At 35.9% G+C, this 22588-nt stretch overlaps 1 protein-coding gene and 1 long non-coding RNA gene across 3 annotated transcripts in view; one reads left to right on the forward strand and one right to left on the reverse strand.

Annotated features, from left to right (window-relative positions):
• Window positions 1-22588, reverse strand: part of AGL (amylo-alpha-1, 6-glucosidase, 4-alpha-glucanotransferase) — a 79487-nt gene that overhangs the window by 53832 nt on the left and 3067 nt on the right. For both annotated transcript variants that reach the window (XM_060139519.1, XM_060139518.1), the window contains exons 3-10: window positions 13269-13479; window positions 12788-12954; window positions 11176-11379; window positions 4178-4359; window positions 3902-4013; window positions 704-827; window positions 258-360; window positions 65-162 (exon numbers count right to left, since the gene is read on the reverse strand). In XM_060139519.1, the coding sequence (XP_059995502.1) occupies window positions 65-162; window positions 258-360; window positions 704-827; window positions 3902-4013; window positions 4178-4359; window positions 11176-11379; window positions 12788-12954; window positions 13269-13479 (1201 nt within the window). The remainder of the gene's footprint in view (window positions 1-64; window positions 163-257; window positions 361-703; window positions 828-3901; window positions 4014-4177; window positions 4360-11175; window positions 11380-12787; window positions 12955-13268; window positions 13480-22588) is intronic.
• LOC132514594 (uncharacterized) overlaps window positions 1-22588 on the forward strand; it is a 115960-nt gene that overhangs the window by 43488 nt on the left and 49884 nt on the right. The window lies entirely within an intron of this gene.

Here is a 22588-nt window from a genome sequence, read left to right on the forward strand (position 1 = left end):
TTGAAGAGTTTAATACAATTTTCAATTTTTAACCTTTAATGAGAAGAAAACAAAAATGGAATACCTGGTAACCAAAGGATGTTTTCTAGTGACAGGTCCTAGTTTAGGACCATGGCCAGCCAGTCGTTCATAAAACACATTTCCCAAAAGGCAATTAACTGCCTAGAAAACATGAAATTATATTACATCAATGACAACAACAAGAAACAGTATTAACACTCAAAGAAAAACAGCAGTTCAAAAGAAGTAGGTAAAACCTGTTCCTGATGATAGTTCACGAGTTGATGCTTCTCTGAATTTAATTCCTCAATTCTCTTCCGGAACCAACTGCAGCATTCGTTAATTGCGGCTGGCCCATTACTTGAAACAGATAAAGCAATACAAACATTATTTAATGGTTTTACAAATTCTACATTTAAAAATTTTCTAATAATGGTCATAGAAACTTTAAATATATTCATCAGGATCTTAATTATGGCTAAAGAAGTTTTCCAACTGTATACATTTTTACATTTATGTATAGGAACATGGACCAGCACACAGACAAGAGGGGAAATGTCATGCGTTTGAAGTAGTAGAATTATGGTGAATTACTTTTTTTCATTTTATATTCAGGCTTTTAACAATAGCATGAAAATAATACTATCCATAAAGGTTTACAAGTAATAGTACTCTTTAATATGTAGTAAAATATAAAACATACTCATGTGGTATGAAAGTTGCTAGTGCAACGTTCATATCTACAGTACAGCCAAGTCGTCTGTATTCAGGATCCTGAATAATCTTAAGGTGTTGTTTTGGATCAGGCTTTGTTGTTTTCCTATTTCCTGAAAGAAAGAAAATATTATATCTTAAATGCAGCTATGCATAAGGAGATTATAACTGATTTCAAATTTTTAGTTTATAGTTTTTTCTTGGAAAATAAAATATATGTTTATTTCATAAGCATCCTTCCCACCTCCCTGTCCATCCTCCTGCACACCATCTAACACACACACACACACACATACACACACACACACACACACACACACACACACACGGAAGGAAAGACAGAGAGAGAGAGAGAGAGAGAGAGAAAGAGAGAGAGAGAGAGAGACTGACTGAGGAAAAAAACCCCAAAAACACTATAAAAGAAAAACACAGCAGTTCCTACCAGTTCAACCTCAGTCCCATCTTTCTACCTCAGTTGGCATTCAGTTATTCTATATATTCTTTAGGGCATTAAGGATGTTGATGGTACAAATTTTCTTCACAGGTGCTACCAAATATATTAACATTAGGACTTTTTTTTCCTCAAAGATTGCTTTCTATTCTAAAAAGTAAGTCATATTAACAACCTAACTTTCTCTGAAAGAAGCACACAGGTTTGTTTTCATACTGTTTTCCTTTTCATCAACAAGCATATTCTTACATAATAATAAAAAATGAAAAAAGTAAGTAAACCTTTTATGGGGGGAATTTTCACTCTTCTTCTGGAACTTGTTCCTAATAAATCAGGTATTGGTACAGGATTGCCTCCACTGGGTTTGATTTTATATTAATTAATACCTGGCTTATTCTAAAAAGGTTTTGCAATGGCTTATAAAGGCCCAAACAAACTAAGATAAAAATTAAATAGATTTTAATATGTATTTTCTGAGGTTAATCCAGATGAGTAACATACATGAAAAATTCCAGAAGTGTTTAAAAAAGAGAAAAAGCTATACAATCAGTGTACATTATAAAAGTCTTTAGTACTGGTAGACTAAAAGACAGATCACTGGAATAGCACAGCTAACAGGTCCATGTGTATTTAGTGTATGATTATACATTATGAAGTATCATGGTGGTACCCCAAATCAGTATAAAAGGATGGATTATCAACTCAATATCATTTTTAAAAATAAGAATAAAGTTAAATATCTTCTTTATATAAATTCCAGGTATACTAAATATTTAAAAGTAAAATATAAATAAGATTATCAGAAGAAAACATAGATTGCTGTTTGAAGGTCTAGGCACAATGTGAAATCAGAAGCCATAAAAGAAAAGATTAACAAATTTGGTTACACTGGGGGAAAAACTACCATAAACAAGAGTTAAAAGATCAACAGCATACTAGGAGGATATATTTGAGGCCACTATAATAAGGAATCACAAAGAATAATAAGTCAATATGAAAAAGACAAACAACCCAGTAGAAAAATAGGGAAAGAACATTAATAGGGAATTAATGGAAGAACTATAAATGGCTAATTAACATGTGAAAAGATATTTCACTAATAGGCAAAGAAATGTAAATTAAAATAATGAATATTTTCCCTTATTGACAAAGATTATAAAGATTAATGGTATCTAACATTGGTGATGGTATAGTTAGTGATAATGTAAACTGGTACAACTTGTGTTGAAAAGCAATTTGACAATATCTATCATAAATTTATCATGAAATCTGTATACCCTTTGACCCACGAATTCTATGTCTAACAATTTGTCCTACAGATTTACTCACATAGCAAGTAAAGATAACATGTACAAGGATATATTTTCTATAGTACTGCTTATAAGAATATAAATTCTCCTAGGGCAAGGGCTTGCTACTATGTTCACCACTGAATCCCCACGCCTGGAAGAGTGCCTTTCACATAACAGTTGATTCAATAAATACGTATTGAATGAATGAGAAATGAACTGCAAATAGTCTATCTAAAAGGCTAAAGAAATTCAAGTACTTTAAAACAGTGTATTCTATCTAGAGGTTAAAAGAAATAATTAGCTGTAATAAGATCATGCTGTCAACTAAAATAACAAGTTGTTAAACAATCCATATGCTATAGTTTTATTTGTGTGTGTATAAAATAGATATAAATATAAAACTTACGAATATAATTTATATATATATAATTAGATAAAATTGGAATTTCTTTCAAAAAGAGTCTGAAAAGAAACACAAGAAACTATTAATTGATAGTTCCTTCTAGTAAGTAGGTTTTGGGGGAGAGGAACTCACACATTCCATTTATTATATTTTTGCACATTATTGCAAATAAATAATACAGCTTATAAACATCAGAGGGAAGGGGAGATCTTCAGTAAAATAAAACATGAAGGAAAGTTAATATAAAAAATTCATGTATTAAGATGTTACACAATTGTGAAAGTTGAGAGAGTAAATCTGACCCTAAGCTTCCTGGGCCTCAGGTCATATTGATTTCTACTTTGAAGGCAGTATTTCTGGGCCCTACGCAAGCTCTAGTTTCTGGATGAGGAAGAGGATTTCTAGCCATCAAAGATCCTTGCTGTTAGGCTGTCCTATACTAATTGAAGATACATTCTTTATAATTTTTCTAATTTGCCTCCAAAAAACCCTAATTTCTCTTTCAGCATGTTTTTTTCTATCCTACTTTGTCAGGGAGATCTGTTTCTTTATCTTTGCTACTGGCTAGTACCTGAGTCAGTCTCACTAGTGGTTAGGTAGCCTTAATGGTAGGCGCCATCAGCTAGAAGCCCCTCTACCTCAGTTAAGATTCCTATGTTAGCCAACAGAGGACATACATCTCTCAGTTTCAAAGACTGTTTTGAGTCTTTGGCCGCTGAAATACTCTGCTCTACTTACCTGCCATTCATGCATTTAACAAATACATATTGAGCTCTACGGTATTCTGAGCATTGTGCTAAGGAATCAGTGTAAGAAACAGTCCCCGAGGGAAATAAGTATGTATTATGACATGCCCTTTAGGTATCTCTGCTAACTCTAAGATAGCTTCCAGAATCATAGTTTTAGAGCATCAAAAACAATACAAATATCATATAATAATAACAGATTTAATAATGTGTTAACCAAGAGAAGAGTTATCGCTTCAAGAGCAATACTAGATTTCTTAAAATCGATAGAAACATTCTAGTGTATATCCTGTACCTTGTGTAAGAAGTCCTCTAAATTGCTCAACTGCTTTGTCAACATCCACTTGGAAAAATTCCCAGAGATGGATCTTTGGGAAAATATCCTCCCAAATTATTTTTCGAATGCACTGGAAAATATCAATAGTTAAAATATACACATTTAAAATCCTTTTACTAAACATTATTTAGCATATTAAAAGACAGGTTCTAAATGATTTTCAACCACACATTTACTTTACACTTTAGAAATTCTGCTATTGTTTTAGTGTGGTATTCCTCTATACATACTGACATTCATTTGATGATCATTTTCAATCAAAGCAGCTACTCCTCTTTCTTTGTATTTCCCTTCTGCAACGTCACAGGATAAATGCCAAAGTGCTCTGTCTAAGACCCAGGCAGGTTTTAAGTGTGGGGAATTCACAAGGTTATATGCACTTTCTGGATGTTCCTGGAGCCATTTACTTTTAGTAGCTTAAAGAAAAAGGAAACATAAAGGCATATCATGTAATTAAACTGAAGTTAAGTTTAAAGGTAAAATAAAATATCAACATCTATCACTCATTTTCTTATATATTAGATATCAATATTTTATAACGATATTGTAGTATGAAAACAATTTTTTGGTTGTGGTATACTATCATCTATTTCACCATATATTTTTCTTTCCTGTTGTAAGAGTTTTCCATTGTATAAATTGTTTACTACTGCAGTGGGAGTTAAGTGGGTCTTGTCCTTGGCCTCTTTTTTTTAATTTTTTTTTGCGGTACGCGGGCCTCTCACTGTTGTGGCCTCTCCCATTGCAGAGCACAGGCTCCAGACACGCAGACCGAGCGGCCATGGCTCACGGGCCCAGCCGCTCTGCGGCATGTAGGATCTTCCCAGACCGGGGCACGAACCCATGTCCCCTGCATCGGCAGGTGGACTCTCAAACACTGTGCCACCAGGGAAGCCCCCTTGGCCTCTTTTGATGCTCCTTGGGTGAACTTATTTTGGAATGCTCCTTCTAAACCTAAAGGACATCTTTTCCTTTAAGGCAGACTGGGCTTTTGCCCTGACTTCAAGTTCTCTGGCCTCATTAAAGCAGAAAGTTACCTGTATCTTCAATTCTGGTTTGGGCTTTTCAGTGTCTGGCTGTTAGGTTCTAGGGCAGAAGAGCCCCCTGACATTTACTTTCCCCAGGAGCTTCTCCTTTTTACTTCTGGTCTCCTGAGTGACAGGGCCCTCCTTCGGCCCCACCTAAGCTCTAGGTTCTCTCTCTTACCTATCCTTAGAATGCAAAATGTCATTTATATCTTTTTCTCCTACATATCATGTATTCCTGTGGGTTTTTTTTTTTTTTTGAGTGGGAGAGGGAGGTGAGATTCCTTCCTCTAGATCTTTAAATATGCTTGTATCTCCCCAAAGCTAAGAATACAAACACACAACTTATCTAAATGCAGTTATTTCTCTAAGTTCTGCAGGGTCTATTAGTATCGAGACCAAACATCTTGAAAACCCAACCTGTATCTACTGCTTCCACTTTCTCCCCACACTCTCATTCCTTCTCCCACTACAGTCTGCTTCTACAGCCAGTGCTCCACCGAGATTACTCCAGCCTCCTAATCATGAAATTTAGTGTTACTTTCTCATTTTCATCACTTTCAACTCTACATTTGTCATTACTGATTAGTCCTTCCGTGATTTACAAAAGACCTCTTCCTTGATTTTCAAAAGGTGTCGTTATCTTGGTTGCCTTAAGTTTTTGCTTCTCTCTTTTGTGCCCTCTCTTTTCCTTCTCATCTCCCCTAAACCCTGGAGGGAGGTTTGCTACATTTTAGTCCTTCTCTTTCCTCACACCCACTCTTCTCAGTACATCTCTCAAACTGGCCCAGACTCCAGCTGAGGCCCAGGCACATCTACCCAAGCATGTGATGATAGCACTGCCTGGGGACAGCTTGTTAACTCAAAATCCATTCATAGGTCCACATATATCTACACTGAAAGTGTCATATATCTCAGGCACTGTTCTGGGAGCTAGATATTCTGTAGAAAATAAGGGAGCAAGGTTCAGGTGCTCATGGAGCCTTCATTCTAGAAAGGGTTTTTTGTTTGTTTGTTTTTAATTTTGCTTAGACAATCCTGATGGAAGAAAACTCAGTTCTCTCATAGGCAGCCTCTTTGTATAGCTAATCTTGAAAGGTTAATAAGATATATTGTTTCAATAAAACTGATACAAGTGAGGCTGAGAAACTGCTAAAAAAATATACTCCAATAACAAGGGTATAGCTTGTATCTTATTACCCATTTGTAGCAGTAAGTTCAGAATCAGAATCAGGAGTTTTGCAAGGTATTTCAAGTGTTTACAACATTGGAGGTAATTTGTTTTAATTTATTAATAAACAAATAAAAGCTAGACACATTTTGCTTCATCTTTAAAATGGACTAATGCCCTGTAAGTTCATGCTCAGGAGTGGTTAATGTACATGAAAGTAGTAACAATTTTTCAATACCTACCATATGCCAGGAACTGTTAAGTGCATTAATTTATTAACCCTCATGCTCTTCCAAATGATATAGGACATACTATTATGTTCATTTGAAAGCCTGAGATAGGTACCTCAGCAAAAGTCATACAGCCAGAAAAAGAACTGGACAAGTCTCTTCAGAATCTGCAGTCTAACCCTTTTGCTCTATGGCTGAGATGAATGTGGTCATGCCTTGTTCACTCAGCTGAGAACCATTACAATCCTTACAGAGTTTTAAAATCATTATTATTTTTAGTTTCACGTATATGATAAATCATTTAGTAAGTCACTGATTTACTTAGTATTTATTTAATAGACAAAATACATAAGAAGCAGAGATGTTGTAATAAAAGTTAAATTTATAATTCTCCAAATTTGAATCAAGATAGTTTTCCCAAGATTTATCACCATAGTCATTGAAATTCAAGATTATATAAGAGAAGAATGTCATGATAATTATATCCAATTTGGATTTTCGTTTATTAAAATACTAAGGCAACCCCAACTTTTTACATGGTAAAATCCTGAAACTTTGTTTCTTATCTCAATTTTATGAAACAAAATCAAGTGTAAAATGAAAGAATTCTAAACATTAGGTAATAAAAGTATTTTTTCTCATTCTATATGAAAGAGGAGTTAAACTCCAAACTATGTCTTAATACATATCAAAATTAAAAATGAAAGATGGACTTCCAGAGTAGCACAGTAAAGAAAGACTCTGGAAATTGTCCTAAGGGCATCTGGCACATGGAGAAACATTTATTCAAGAAAATCTACTAATTCTTAGTAAGAATAGCAAGAGTCTGTGGCACTTGAACCACAACCTGCTCCCTTATCCCACCCAACCAACCACGTGTTATGGAAGCTCTACCCCAGTGCTCTACTCCAGGCAGGTGTGGCCAAGATGGGAGATGCCCTCTCCCCTTACCTCCCAGTCTGGGGTTAGTTTCATTCTGGGAGAGGCAGGCACACCGAGTGAACAACGAAGTACACTCTGACCTAGGGTGACTTCTAGGAAGCCAGCCTTAAAAAGAAATCCCATTCACCTCTGGCAGTCTGGAAGACCTTATGTATGCCCAAGGCTGAGCCATCTCTGCAGCAGTCAGAGAGGGAACTCCTAAACTAACCAGTTCAGGTTTATCTTTTTCCATCCTTTTACTGTCAACCTACCTGTATCTTTGAATTTAAAGTGTGTGGCATGTAGACAGCATATATTTGGATCTTGTTTTATTTATTTATTTTTTAATTGACTCTGATAATCTCTGCCTTTCAAGACATTACTTTCAAGATACCCTAAATCTTTGGCTTTCAAAATTTTTACTATGATGTGTCTGAGTGTAGCTCTCTTTTGTTTATGTTATCTGGAGGTCCCTGAGTTTTAGGATGTGTAAATTAATGTTGGAGGTTGGGAGGTTTTCAGCCATTATTTTTTCAAGTATGTTTTTCCGTTCTTTCCTCTCCTTCTGGTGTTTCCATGTCCCACATTTCACTGAAACTCTGTTCATTTTTATCCTTTTTCTCCGTTCTTTAGATTGCATAGTCACTGTTCACTCAAACATGATGCTGAACAGCTCTAGTGAAATTTCTCATTTTGGTTATTTACTTTTCAACTCCAGAATTCTCATTTGGCTCTTTTTAAAAATTTCTATCTATTTATGATATTCCCTCTTTGATGGGCTATCATCATAATATCTTCTTTTACTGCTTTAATTTGGTTTCCTTCGATTCTTTAAATACATTTATAATACTTGCTTTAAAGTCTATTTCAAGTATGACATCTAGGACTTCTCAAAGGTGATTTCTGTTGCTTGTTATTTTCTTGCATAAGGGCCACACTTTGCTGTTTCTTTACATGTCTCAATTTTTTGTTGAGTATTGGTGATTTAGATAGTATGTTGTAGCAATCCTGGATACTGATCCCATCCCCTCCAGGTCTTTTTGGTTGCTGGTTTGTGACTTGTTTGGACTATTTTAGGGAAGTCTATTTCCCCCACAGTGTGCAGACTCTGATGTTGCGACTCAGAGGGTGCAGCCTTGGCCATGGGTAGTCAGCCTGGGGTGATGGTGGTTTTTAGCAGGGCTCTCTTAAGTGTCTTTTTCCCTGAAATCTGTTAAGCTGTCTGCTTCTGTTGGTATCACACTCAGCTATTTCTCTCCTGAGCTGTTACTCAGGCTGACTGTGCTATTATTTTTGATAATATTCTGGAGCATAAATTGCACTGCCATATGATCCAATTAAATTTGGGTCCCTTGGCATGGGTAGTCTTTGAGGCCTGTCTTTGAGGCTTGTTCTGACCCCAAGAAGGCTCTTGTTAGCTGTCTCTTTCCCTGGTTCTCTCTGTTAGACCAGTAGCTGGCCTATGGTTTAGCATGTTGCTCTCATGAAGATACCAGCCTCCTTTGGATCGTTTACCACCGAAGTCTCCATTGTTTTCAACAGTGCTCACAGGCTTGAACTTTCCCATGCTGTGTACCAAATAAAGTCAGTTCCATTCTTACTCTGTTCTTACTGCACATCTCTTCCCGGGGGCAGAACACCTGTGTCACTGCTCCACCAGTGGTGGCAGGGGTAGGAGCCTCTGGTTTTCTTGGCTTTCCCCTCCAGGTGTGGAACCCCGACCCCACAAGCAAGCTGGAGCAAGGGTCCAGTATTCTTGACCTGCCATGCATGAAGTAGAACTTTCTCTCTCTGAGTGGGGGCTGGGCGGAGGAAGGGAGCCCCAGGCCTCTCATCTGCTCTTGCCTAGAATAGTTTCCATAACATAGTGCTGAAAGGGGGGAATGAGAAACGCTGGAAGCCTGCCTCTTGCAACCACAGCCCTAGACTGGGAGCCAGGGAGAAAGGGAGCCTGGTGTCCTTGGCAGCACCTGCGGAACAGACCTATCATCACTCTGACTGGGGAAGGGTAGGGAGGGAGGAGCAGGTTGTGGTTCAAATGTCACAGACTCTCTCTATCCTTTCTGAGGTTTAGTACATATTCTTGCATAAATGTCTCTCCATATGCTGAATGCCCTTAGGACAATTTTCGGAGACTTTAGTTTTTTAAAAATAATTTTCATCAGTTACAGCTGTTTTTCAGGGTAGAGGGTCTGTGAAACCCTTAACAGTGCCATTCTGGAAGCTGACTTTCCCGGGATAGTAACTTTTTAATGAAAACCTACATCATAGAAAGGACATTATGATACTCAACACGTTTCATGCAAGGTGGAAGCAACATTCACTTCTTTTATATTACACAGAATCTCTCAAATGCTTTAGAAAATACAGTCTCTGACAGAGTCTGTGACTGTACTCCAAACCTTATACTCCCTTTTTTCCTTTAGTAACAGAACTCTCAAGGTTCAGCGACAGACATGGCTGACAAACAAAATACTACACTGCAAGCTCCGTTATAGCTAGAGACAAAATCCTACCTGGTGCAATGTGAGCAGAAGGGATATATACACCAGATCATGCCCTTAAAGGACATTACTTCCCTTTCCTCATTGCCACCGGTTGGAGGTGATATAAGGAATTGGAGGGGCCATATTTGATTAAGAGATGGAAGCAAAGTGCTGGAGGCAGCAGAGCAGCATTAGAGAAAGAACTTCGTTCCCTATCATGGGTTGGCTACCACACCAGTCTTGGAATGCCTACTTAATCTTTTATAAGAAATAAGTATAATTTAAATCTTAAGTCACTATATTTTTATCTTTTTGTTACAGCTGCCTAAGCCATATCATAATTCATACGCTGCCATTATGTGGTTTGATAAATTTGATGTGAATAGTATTAAAGATGTCAAAGTAGTTATTAATAACGTCAAATTTTCAAGCGAAGAATACTGAATTCTTAGACATTAGGCAGTTTTCACTGTGGACCCTGATGCTTAGTTTCCAGGTGCATGCAGAAACAAATTTTAGAATGTTCCTATTTCTTTGCCTAATTTTGATTGTTTATTATTATCATTAGAGATTATTATCTATATTGATGAACCAAATCTTTGAGCTTTTGAACATCTTCATAGTTCCTATGGTTACTTGGAAAACAATTTTATGACACACACACCAGAGATTTTTGTTATTGTTGTTAAATGTTTTGTACCACCTGGAATTCCTATTGTTTACATATGTAAGTCAGTGGTTTCCTGACTTTTCTACATCATGGCAAACAGAAAAGAGCATCTGCAAGGTACACTGGGTTAAACTGAAAGCTGATCAGGGCCAGAGGCTTCTCCAGACCCAGTTACTCTGATAGCTGATGGAAGTAGTCATTTCCTGAGGATCAGCATCTGGAAACCTCTGATACATTTTTATAGAATTGTATACTGGTAAGAAATCCTGGGAGCCCAAACAGGTTAACTTTAATAATATCTTTTAACATGTAAAAGATATAATTTTCAAATTTAAATTCTAAGAATTTACCAATAATTTTCTCTTCAAATAACACCATTCAGTTTTTTCAAATATATGCTATAGTACCAGAGCTATGGCTATATAGATTCATTAGTTGGTCTGTAAAGTATTAATACTGTAAATTGAAATATGTGGTCTTTTCTATGATCACACTCCTGTTTTTATAATCATCACATGTAAAATACTTATATATTGATTATATCTTCAACTAACACTGTTTTCTTTGAAAGAAAAAAAGTGGTATTGTATAAAGCGATTTTTAAATTGAAGGACACCTAATCATCCCTTGTGTTTTCAAACTTTATGTTATATAAAACAGCAAGGAATGAAATAATTAGAATATAATATTCTCATTAAAATTAATAGAAGTAGTTAATGAAGCACATACCAGTATGATTGTAGACAACATCAGTAATACAAAGAATATTCCACTCCTTTTTCAATTTTTCCACTAGCTTTCCAACATCAGTCCAGGTGTACTTTTTATTAGGTCTTGAAAAATCAGGATTTAATTCTAACTGATCAGCAAGGGAATAGCATGACCTAGATAGTCCAAGAGTCTGCAGTGGGGTAAAATGAATCATGTTGTAGCCTGCAACACAAGAAAAGAAACAAAGACCACTATAAGAAAAAACATACCTAAAACTAGGCAAAATGTAAGGTTAAACTTCCATAAGTAATTCTAAATGGCAAGGCAACCGTGCTACCAGAGAAGGGGTTAAAGACTTGGGTTTAAATCCTAGCTGTACCACAAGTGACTTCAAGCAAGTCTACTTAAATCTTTCAGGATTATCAGTGTCCTCATATGCAAGACAGGGATAATGAGATGATGTATTTGAAAAAAAAATCACACACAATGCCTAGTTACTATTAGGGGTTCAATTTATATTTCTTGAATTGATATATTTATATGTAGAAAATATATCCTATGCAAGTATATCAGTACATCTTTCTCCTAGTTTTTTTTTTTTTTTTTTTTTTTTGCGGCATGCTGGCCTCACTGTTGTGGCCTCTCCCGTTGCGGAGCACAGGCTCCGGACGTGCAGGCTCAGCGGTCATGGCTCACGGGCCCAGCCGCTACGTGGCACGTGGGATCCTCCCGGACCAGGGCAAGAACAAGTGTTCCCTGCATTGGCAGGCGGACTCTCAACCACTGTGCCACCAGGAAAGCCCTTTCTCCTAGTTTTAATGTTCCATAGTACTTGTATTCTGTTTTAGTTATGTCAGTGAACTTCTCACTTCTTTCTTCACTCTATGTTCAAGTTGAAAGTAGAAAATTAACATTACCCTTTACTTAAGAGTAAAATACACCTTAAGTTTCATTTTACTCTTGGTATGTATGGCAGCACATGACTTCCACATGGAATACCATTAATCAAGGCTTGTTGAATTAAAATTATATATAATGATAATATATTTTATTTATTTATTTTTGGCTGCGTTGGGTCTTCATTGCTGTGCGAGGGCTTTCCCTAGTTGTGGCGAGCAGGGGCTACTCTTCATTGCAGTGCGAGGGATTCTCATTGCGGTGGCTTCTCTTGTTGAGGAGCACAGGCTCAAGGAGCGCAGGCTTCAGTAGTTGTGGCGCACGGGCTTAGTTGCTGCACAGCATGTGGCATCTTCCCGGACCAGGGCTCAAACCCATGTCCCCTGCATTAGCAGGCGGATTCTTAACCACTGCGCCACCAGGGAAGTCCATGATAATATATATTCCAACACATTCTGGTAGCTTACTAATTTTTATATGTCAAAGTAAAGTCTTAGAAACAATAATAATCTTATTTTGTCATAGAGTTCCTTAATTTATTCAGTTGAACCATAAAATTTGCCATTTTTGTAGGCTAAAAATGGTCAAGTAACAACAATTTCATACAGTTCTATTTATGTTACTAAATGTACTAAGGAATGAAATTAAAAGAATTAAAGCCTTTGAAATCTGTATCACAGAAGATAATTACATTTATTTTAAAGAAGAAGAAAAGAAAGAAAGCTGACATTACCTGATTCTTTTGCAACCCTAAGTCTGCTTTCCCATTCATCAAAGGGTCCCATACACTTGGATAAAAATGTCTGGAGAGTAACACAGTCCAAGGGTAACACATGATTATCAGCACCAACACGTAAAATAGGGTCCACAACTATGTAACCTCCACCACTTTTCTCATTTCTAAGGAAAAAACAAAAACTTCTCAATTAATGATAGGAAAAATAATTCTCATCTAATAGTCTGACTCTCTAATTGGAAAGTAAATTGTCCCATTTAAAAATATATTTCTAGGCACATAAAACCATTTAAAAAGTTGCAATAAAAGCTTACAATTACTTCCTAGAAACCGAAGGATCATATTCTATTTGCATCTCAGGAAAGCCCTGTAAAAATTGCACTGCCATGGTTCATATGGTAACTTTTTACAAGTTAGATAACTTCAAGTTACAGAATAAATTAACTTCTTTTTTTCACATACAGGACGCCTGACTTACCCTTGAAGGAAGTAATACTGAAATGATCCAGCTTGTTGAAGATTAAGTTTACAGTACTTATCAGAATCATCTTCTCTTTCTGTTGGATTTTCCCATTCCAGGGAATGGAATTTTTCTCGATTAAATGCTTCTCCAGGAAATGGGTAATTTGTGTACACAGTAACTGCTTTTCCCTGTAAAGTTGGGCCTAATCGGAACTGTAGTTCAAACCCTAAACAAAAAGCACATTTTAATAAACTCATTGCAGGACTTAAGTTACCACATTAAAAAGATGGTTTATTTAAAGTATTATACAACGATGATTTCTCAACTATGTTTAAAAGAACTTCAAATATTTAATGCTGTTCTGGAACCACTTTGCATTTCAATTTAGCTTAATTTTGTATTTTAACATACAGTATACACCACAGAACTGTCTGCTCTGTACTGTCCCTCTCTTCTTCTCCTGGAAACTGATTCCTAGTCGCATGGCTACTTTGGGATATGCAAGTTCTTACATGATTCCATTTCCCACGATTACCTCCGTTCCACTTCCTGAACTGCTCAGAGGTGGGCATCTAAGTAGAGACTTTCGCTGGTATTTTTCAAACTGCAGCAGAGAAAGTGAGTTTCTCTGTGGTATCAGAGTCTGTGATAGTACGTAAAAGTTGGGAGGTATCGTGGAACACTATCTTACCAGATAGAGCAAGCCAGTCTTCCCTGAGAGAAGTCAACCTCTAGAGAGGCAGAATTCAGATTTCTAACAGTTCTAGAGGCATTTGAGCCCCTGATACCAGTTGTCCCTGATGTCTGCTCAACTCCAGAGATGTGGTAATAGAGGGTTAACAAGTGGCTGTGTGGAGCTGAGTGGGACGGGGGTAGGAGTGGTGAGGAACCCTGATTTGCAGTGTTTGCTGACTTCTGGAGGAAACAAGTCTCACCATGGTCCATCTCAAGCTACCAACATGGCATCACTGAACATGGAACTGGGAAGAGATATGCATGATCAGCTCTTGTGAGACAACGCCAGCAACTCCAGCATGCTACTGCCTCTAAACCTACTGTTCATGGTTTAGTTACTTAAGCCCTTCTTGGAATTCTGAAAGCCAAAACATTCTCACTTTTGCCTTAGTTAGGCTATTTCTTTTAAAATATATCTGAGATTTTCTGTACTGTATTACAAGTATTTTGCCCTAAGAGGAAAAAAAGTTAACACATTACAGTTATAACTTTATTATGAAAGAAAAATTTTTATTGGTTCAAGGCCGACTTTAAACCTTGATTATAATTGTTAGGATGTGAAAATTCTGACTATAGTAAAGTCTATTAGAAATTCAGGCACATATATTTTAAACATGGGTGTAGCATTTTAATTAATGATGGGTATTAATAACTGATGAAGGCAGGGAAATTTAGTTCTGCTGGTTATAATCTTTAAGCTTAAGGAACTTTTTGAGAAGAAAGAAGTATAGTAATATTTATACTTTTGATACTTATTAAACATCCAACAAAGTAATAAAAATGACGTACTGAGCGCATATGATGTAATAAGGGACAAAAAAGACAATGATCTCTGCCCTTGTGAAGCTTGAGTTCTAATGGGGGAAGGCAGCCATTAAACAATGGACATGACAAATAAATAAGAAAAAGTAGTATGGCAGAAAGGGATAAATGCTAAGGGACAAAAATCAGAGCAGTTTAAGAAAAAGGAGGGAAAGGAGTGATGGTGAGAAGACAGTAGCAACTTTAAATAGGATGGTTATTGAGAAGTTGAAGGGCGTGAGAGAAATGAGAGAGTTAGCCTTATGGCTCACCATGGCCATGGAGAGAAAGTGCTGACCAAGCAGAGGAGACAGAGAGCACAAAGGACCTAGGATGGAAGCATGCCTGGTGGTTCCAGAAATAACAAGAAGGACAGCATGGCTACACTGGAATAAGCTGTGGGAGTAATAGTAGGATATAAGGAAAGAAAGGTAACAGGGGAGCCAGATCATGCAGTCTTAAAGGTCATTGTAAGTATTTTGGCTTCTTCACTGACTGAAATGAGCCAGTGAACATTTTTAAGCAGGAGTGACATGACGTATCTTGTGTGTTAAAAATATCCTTCTGAAGATGTCTGCTTCTGATCATAATGGAGTAACTGGTACTGGACTTGCCCTCTGATGAAAAACTAAAAGAACTACATTAACAACTGTTCTCAAAAACAGGTAGAGAGGACTGTGATGCCTGAGAGAAGAATGATTTCTATGAACCTTCTAGTTATCAGACTAGGGGACCTTTTTGGACTGTGACACTGGGAGCAGGAATAGTAATCTCACTGAGTTGAGGAGACAGAGATTAGAGTTTCGGAGAGTGAAGAGACTGCAATTTTCAGGGCAGAGTATGACAAGAAGGGAGCTATGCAGAGACGGAGCTCCAGGAATTTACCTAGAGTCATCTTGAGTCTGCCTGAATACTAAACTGTACATGAGTAGGGTTTGACTACATAAGGCTGGGAAAAGAACAACTAGTGGGAGCTGTAAATTGAACAATTCTCAGAGCTCACTCAGGCCTGGGATACATTACAATTTTTAAGCAGCCAGAGTTAAGAGACCTTGCTGAACACCTGTTGTATTCAAGAGAGTCATGTCTTAAGTAATAGGGTTAAAGTAGCCCTAGAGTAAAAATTACTATAAACCTATCCTATCAAAGCTTAAACACAAGCCTCAAAAGGATTAAGCTGATCCACAGATAATGTAAATGACTTCTAAAATAAAAACTTATCACTCCTTTAAAGCAAGACAACAAAATCCAGAGATGAAAACAAAACATTCACAATGTCCAGCATCCAAGAAAAAACTGCTAAACAGAAAGAGGAGGTGAGGGAGTTGACCACACAGATATCTGGAATAGGGCATTCCGCACAGAGGAAACAGAGACCTAAAGGACTGAGACTTCTGCTTCTGGCAAAGATGGAATAACAGGGATTGGATTTACCCCGCTCCCTGAAACTTAAAAGAAAGAAACCACCACCAAAAACAGAAAAACCAGACAAAGTATATGAAACAATGATTTTTCAAGACCCTGACATCAGGCAACAAAAGTCAGTGATCCCTGAGAGATGGAAAGTAAACAAGATGAGCCCTACAATTGCCCCTGCCTACTTACTAACTTGAAAGAGTTTCCAGGTTGGGGCACAGGGAGAAGGAACCCAGGCAGACCTCAACTGACTTCCTGTGTTGAGGAGACGGAACTAAGAATCTGTGGAGATGAAGGCAGCTAGAGTTTTCAGATGAGAGTTGTGGATAAGGAGGAGAAAGCTGCACAGAGAACTCCAGAGATCTGCCAAAGGTCTCCCTTGAGTATTCAGAAGAGTACTGATTAGTGCACGTCTCTGAGAAAAATACCTGAGACCAGGAACGGTGCTTGTTCTCACCAGCTAGACTGGGAGAACTCATAATTCATGAGGCACTGGGTAGAAAGTTCAGAAGGATCTTGCTTCAGTAGTGGGGAATAATGAGCCTTAGAAAGGGCATAGTTCTAGACTGGCTTAACAAATCATAAAAGTAAAACTCAAAAGACTATAATATTTCCAAGTAACTTCATTCCAGAGCAAAGACCAAGAACATTTATAAGAATCCAAAAATACTCAGCACCCAACAAGGTAAAATTAATAATGTCTGGCATCCAAACAAAGATTATGAGACATATGAAGAGGGAGGAAAACAAAACCCATAACAAGGAGAATAATCAATCCATGAAAACGGACCCAGGAGTGACACAGATGTTCAACTAGTAAACAAGGTAGGATTTCAGTTATCCTAACTGCATTCCATATGTTCAAAAATTTAGGTCAAGACATGGAAAATATTGAAACAAAAGAAAAAGATCCAAATCAAACTTTTAGAGATTAAAACTACAATGTCTGAGATGACAAATACAGACAATGGATTTAATGGATGGTGAGACGTGGCAGAAAAAAAGATAAGCGAATTTCAAGACACAGGAATAGAAACTATGCAAAAAGAAATGAAGAGAGAAAAAAGAATCTAAAAATTTGAAAGAGCATCAGACAATTCAAATGGCTTAACATAAAGAGTCCTCAAAGGAGAGAAGAAGGGAGATGTAAATTATTTGAAGAAATAATGGGTAAAAAATTCTCAAATTTGGTGAAAACAACAAACTTACAGATCCAAGAAGTTCAACAAATCCCCCACACAAGAAATATGAAGAAAATTACACCAAAGAACATCAAAATCAAATTGCTCAAAACCAGTGAAAATGAGAATATCTTATAAGCAGCCACAGAGGAAAAAAGACACAAGTATGTACAGAGGAACAAGGATAAGGATGACAGCAGATTTCTCATGGGAAACAATGCAAGCAAGAAGACAGTGGAGCAACATCTTTTTTTTTTTTAACATCTTTATTGGAGTATAATTGCTTTACAATGGTGTGTTAGTTTCTGCTTTATAACAAAGTGATCAGTTATACATATACACATATCCCCATATCTCTTCCCTCTTGCATCTCCCTCCCTCTCACCCTCCCTATCCCACCCCTCTAAGTGGTCACAAAGCACAGTGCTATGCGGCTGCTTCCCACTAGCTATCTATTTTACATTTGGTAGCGTATATATGTCCATGCCACTCTCTCACTTTGTCCCAGCTTACCCTTCCCCCCCCCCATATCCTCAATTCCATTCTCTAGTAGGTCTGCGTCTTTATTCCCATCTTGCCCCTAGGTTCTTCATGACCTTTTTTTTTTTTTTTTAGATTCCATATATATGTGTTAGCATACGGTATTTGTTTTTCTCTTTCTGACTTACTTCACTCTGTATGACAGATTCTAGGTCCATCCACCTCACTACAAATAACTCAATTTTGTTTCTTTTTATGGCTGAGTAATATTCCATTGTATATATGTGCCACATCTTCTTTATCCATTCATCTGTTGATGGACACTTAGGTTGTGGAGCAACATCTTTAAAAGTACTGAAAGATTAAAACTGTCAGCCTAGAATTCTATACCTGTTGAAAATATCTTTCAAAAACAAAGGTGATAAGAGCCAGGTTTTTCACTGTCAGAGAAAGATGTTACCAATAAGCAAGGGAGACAGCTACAATGAACCCTGCTGTGGTGATATGAATCAGAAATATGAGTGTGAACTGCTATTTATTTATATATAAAGAATGTCAGTTTGGTTCAAGGCAAATCCTGAAATAGAGAACACATAGATATATTTCAGTCATGTCTAAACTTGCTCTTTGATAGAAGTAAATCTCTCACAGTGATGTTTGACAGGTGGTAAATTCTACACCACAATATTAAACATTGGGTAAGATATTCTTTGTGAAGAAAAGATTATCAGTATAAGACATTAAGAGAATGCTGGACTCTTCCAATTTATGCTAATCCAATTAAATACTTCTGTATTTGCCTAGAGAAGTATGAATGCTGTTTTATATACTGCAATACATATAACATGAGGGAATGGAAATTCTAGGCATTCCTGGAAAAAATTATAATTTAGTGATAAGTTCTGCTAACCATATTCCTGGATTGGACCAAAATATGGATATAAATTTATTCACAGTAAATGGATTTAGCAAGCAAGAAACAAATTATTCAAATGTAGTTATTAAGTAACTTTGCAAAAATTGAGGGACTCATTTTTACTTCTTACTTTTACTATACAGTGAAACTAATAATTTCTTTTCCAAGTAGCTACATGCACAAATTTTTCTATAAAGCAATTTGGCATAAACATACTAAGAATATTAATAAAGTTTAGATTTTTGGCTCAATAATTTCATAAAGACATTTATTTTCTGAGGAATTAACCGGTGATATAAATATAGATTATATATAAGGATGTTCATCACAGTTTATTATAATTAAATAAACTCACAACAAACTAAATATCTAATGATTGGAAATGATTAAATTATGGTACAAATTATGGTATTCTGTAAGCAGGAATAGTATAAAGCCACCATAAATCATATTATCAAGGGATATTTAATAACATGATTACTTTTACTGTTTTCTTATATTTTATGCATCTATATAGATCCTTTCAAATCCTTTCTGGAAAAAAGTATGACTGAAATGTGGCAGTAAGCAGGGAGGTGGAATTCACATACCATGACACTGTAAGCAGGTATCAAAATTGTTTAGATAGTATAAACCCAATTTTGTTTTGAAACAAAAAGCATAAATAAAAGACATTTTATACCTTTTTATAATTTATAAAAAGGTATAAAATTGGGAAACATTTTTATATTAGAGCTATAATTATGAAGAGATAGATTGAGAAGTAATTGCCCAAAGAATTAAAATGTGACGTTTTAATACTTAAGTGACTGTGAGAACCATACTTATATTTGCAAGAATGATTAAATTTATTACAGAAGTAATGGTGTCATTTTTAACAGTACAAATATCAGAGATTAGCCATCTGAGCACAACTAAATAACCTGTCCCTTGTTCAGCTTATACAAATATTGTTTTTATAATTACACAAGGATTCAGAGAACTTGTAGAACAAAGGTTGAAACTCATCCAAAACCTCTAAAACAGTATTTGGATCAGTGGTCTACCTTCAGAAAAAAAATGACAAGTAGTCTCCAAATTTGAATATTTATTTATATAATATACATGTATGATAATTTAATAGATCATGTAATTTATAAAACACAAAAATAAGAATAAGATGTAAATAAAATAAACAATATTTTAAATAATTAATTTTATTTACTAATTAATGGAACAAATTTTTGGCTCTCACTGAAAGTTAATATTGGTAATATCTGTCATGAAAGTAATGTGATTAAATAAATTTCATTAATTTTAAAAGTCTTGGTTTAATATTGTCTGATAAAGTAATTTAAAGATTCCAAGTCCTATTTATTTTGATACTTGATTTAATGACCTCAGATTTGAAAAAAATACGACATAAAGATACCCAAATCCCAATGGATAAAGTTCTTGGTAGGTATGTTTACTAGTCCATGACCTTAACTTTTCAATTCCATTCATCAGTTATATAAATATTTTTGTTGAAATGTGCTAGTAAATATAAATATTTTCCTTGACATACATCAATTGCTTTTACAAGCTAAAGAGAAGATGTCCCATTTTATATATTGAAGAGATGATCTGAAAACCAACTGAAATTCTTTATTCGGTAGATTTCAAACAGATTAGAAAACTTTGTTATCAACTTTTAAAAGTGAGCAGATATTCATTTATATGGGTAAAATCATATGATGAAAGTGTTACTAAAAATACATATTCAAAATGCTCTCCCTGAAGCAAGGGTTGGCAAACTATACCCTCTTTCTGTAAATAAAGTTTTATTGGAACAGTCACACCATTTATTTACGTATTGTCTATGGCTGCTTTCATAGTACAATGGCAGAGCTGAGTAGCTGCAACAGAAAGCATATGGCCTGCAAAGCTGAAAATACTTGCTATCTGAACCTTTACAGGAAAAAAATGTGTTGAACTCTGCTCTACAGCATCAATTCCCAACAAAAGCAGTTTACTTTCACACTCATGTTTACCTCAGAGTTAGATTGTGTTTATTTTTTCTGATAATATTTTCTAAGTATACTATAGAAAAAGCTGTGTGTCATTTCTGAAAAGGACAAAACTCAAACAGCAAATTTCAAACACTTTCTAACTCATCTTTAAGTTTGACAACCTCTTGAGGTAAAAGAGGCATGTACGGTTAAACTACCTCTCATTACAAAGTATTGTAAAGATGCTTGTATATCTACTTAACCTGGTTTAGGTAAAAGTGTAATTCATGGCAACATAATGCAAGCAAACCAGTGCAGTATGACTGTCAATCTCTTCTAGACCTATAACCACCACTCTTTCCTCAGAATATATCTTTTTTATTATTAACGCATCTGACGTACAAACTGAGAGCATCAATATCAATTCATATATTAGCAAAATTTAATTACTTTAATTAAAATAGAATTTTTTTTTGGTAGTGTTGTGCAGCTTGTGGGCTGTTAGTTCCCCGACCAGGGATCGAACCCAGGCCCTTGGCAGTGAGAACACAGAGTCCTAACCCCTGGACCACCAGGAAATTCCCCTTAGTTGACTTTAAAAATCAAAAATAGATAGGTAGATACGTAGACAGAAAGAAAGAAAGAGAGAAAAGAAAGAGAAATAAATCCTATTCTTTCTATATCCCAATAGACAGGTCAGTGCATACCCCCAAGGGTATATATATATATAGCCACTCTGTAGACCTCTAATCCATATCCCTGAAACTAAAATTTTTATATACAGTAAATGAAACATCAGAATACCTAGAGTGTATCAGCTTCCATAATTAATTGCTCGGTTTGCTAAAATTAGCTTAGCACAGCAGCAGATGGTGTGTTTATCTTATTCCTCATACACAAGGAATACTTTACTCAGATTAGCCATTTCCCTCTTGCAGGCAATTAAACTGGCAAGACGAGTGATTAAACTATTACTGTAAACTAAGTTTTTCTACCCCATTCCCTCCACTCAATCTATATAAACTTGACTCCTAATCAAGGAATCTTTATAAATATTTTCTTTTAAAAAAATAGAAATTGTAATTTGACCAACCTATATAAAAAATGGAAGAATTCCAGGTTTAGGGAATAATGATTTTATTCATTATTTGCCACTAAAAGAGATAGGAAATACAGGGCCAGGCTATCATTTGGCTAGAAAAGATAATTATGCAGTCTTGTACTTGTTAAATTAGAAGAGTCTATAGAGATATTAGCCTTGAAAATGCACAGGAATCATTTCTTAGGGAAAAGTGAAAAGGAAGGCAAAATGAAGAAGGGCTTGGTGAAAGAACCAAAAATTGCCAGAGCTTTTCTTTACACCTAATTGGTCACCAAGTCTTATGAATTTTAAAATGTCTCATACTCTGTCCCTTTTTTTTCCAACCCTGATGTAGTTAAACCAGACATGTTTTTAAAATAGCCTTCTCCATGATTTCTTGTCTCCAATGTCCCTTCTCTTCATCTTTCACAGTATAATTGTCTTCTAAAATAATACAATGACATCATTACTGCACGAAAAAAATTCGACATGTTCTCATTTATATCATTTGGATGAATTTACTGGCTTTAACCAGAGTTACAGAGTCACCATATTCTTATTTTATAAACCCTTCAGAGTTCCCTCTTCAAATAGCCTGGCTAGCTTTAAATGGCACTTTAGTAATCAACCAGCAAGGATTTATTAGCTGTTGTACACTGCATTAGGTTTGTAATAATTTCTATCTTCACAGATATTAAACTCCAGTTGGACACTATAAGTTTTTAGACACTGCTACATTCTTAAGCACTTAACTG

This window comes from Lagenorhynchus albirostris, chromosome 2 (assembly GCF_949774975.1).
Source record: "Lagenorhynchus albirostris chromosome 2, mLagAlb1.1, whole genome shotgun sequence".
Classification (NCBI taxonomy): Eukaryota; Metazoa; Chordata; class Mammalia; order Artiodactyla; family Delphinidae; genus Lagenorhynchus; species Lagenorhynchus albirostris.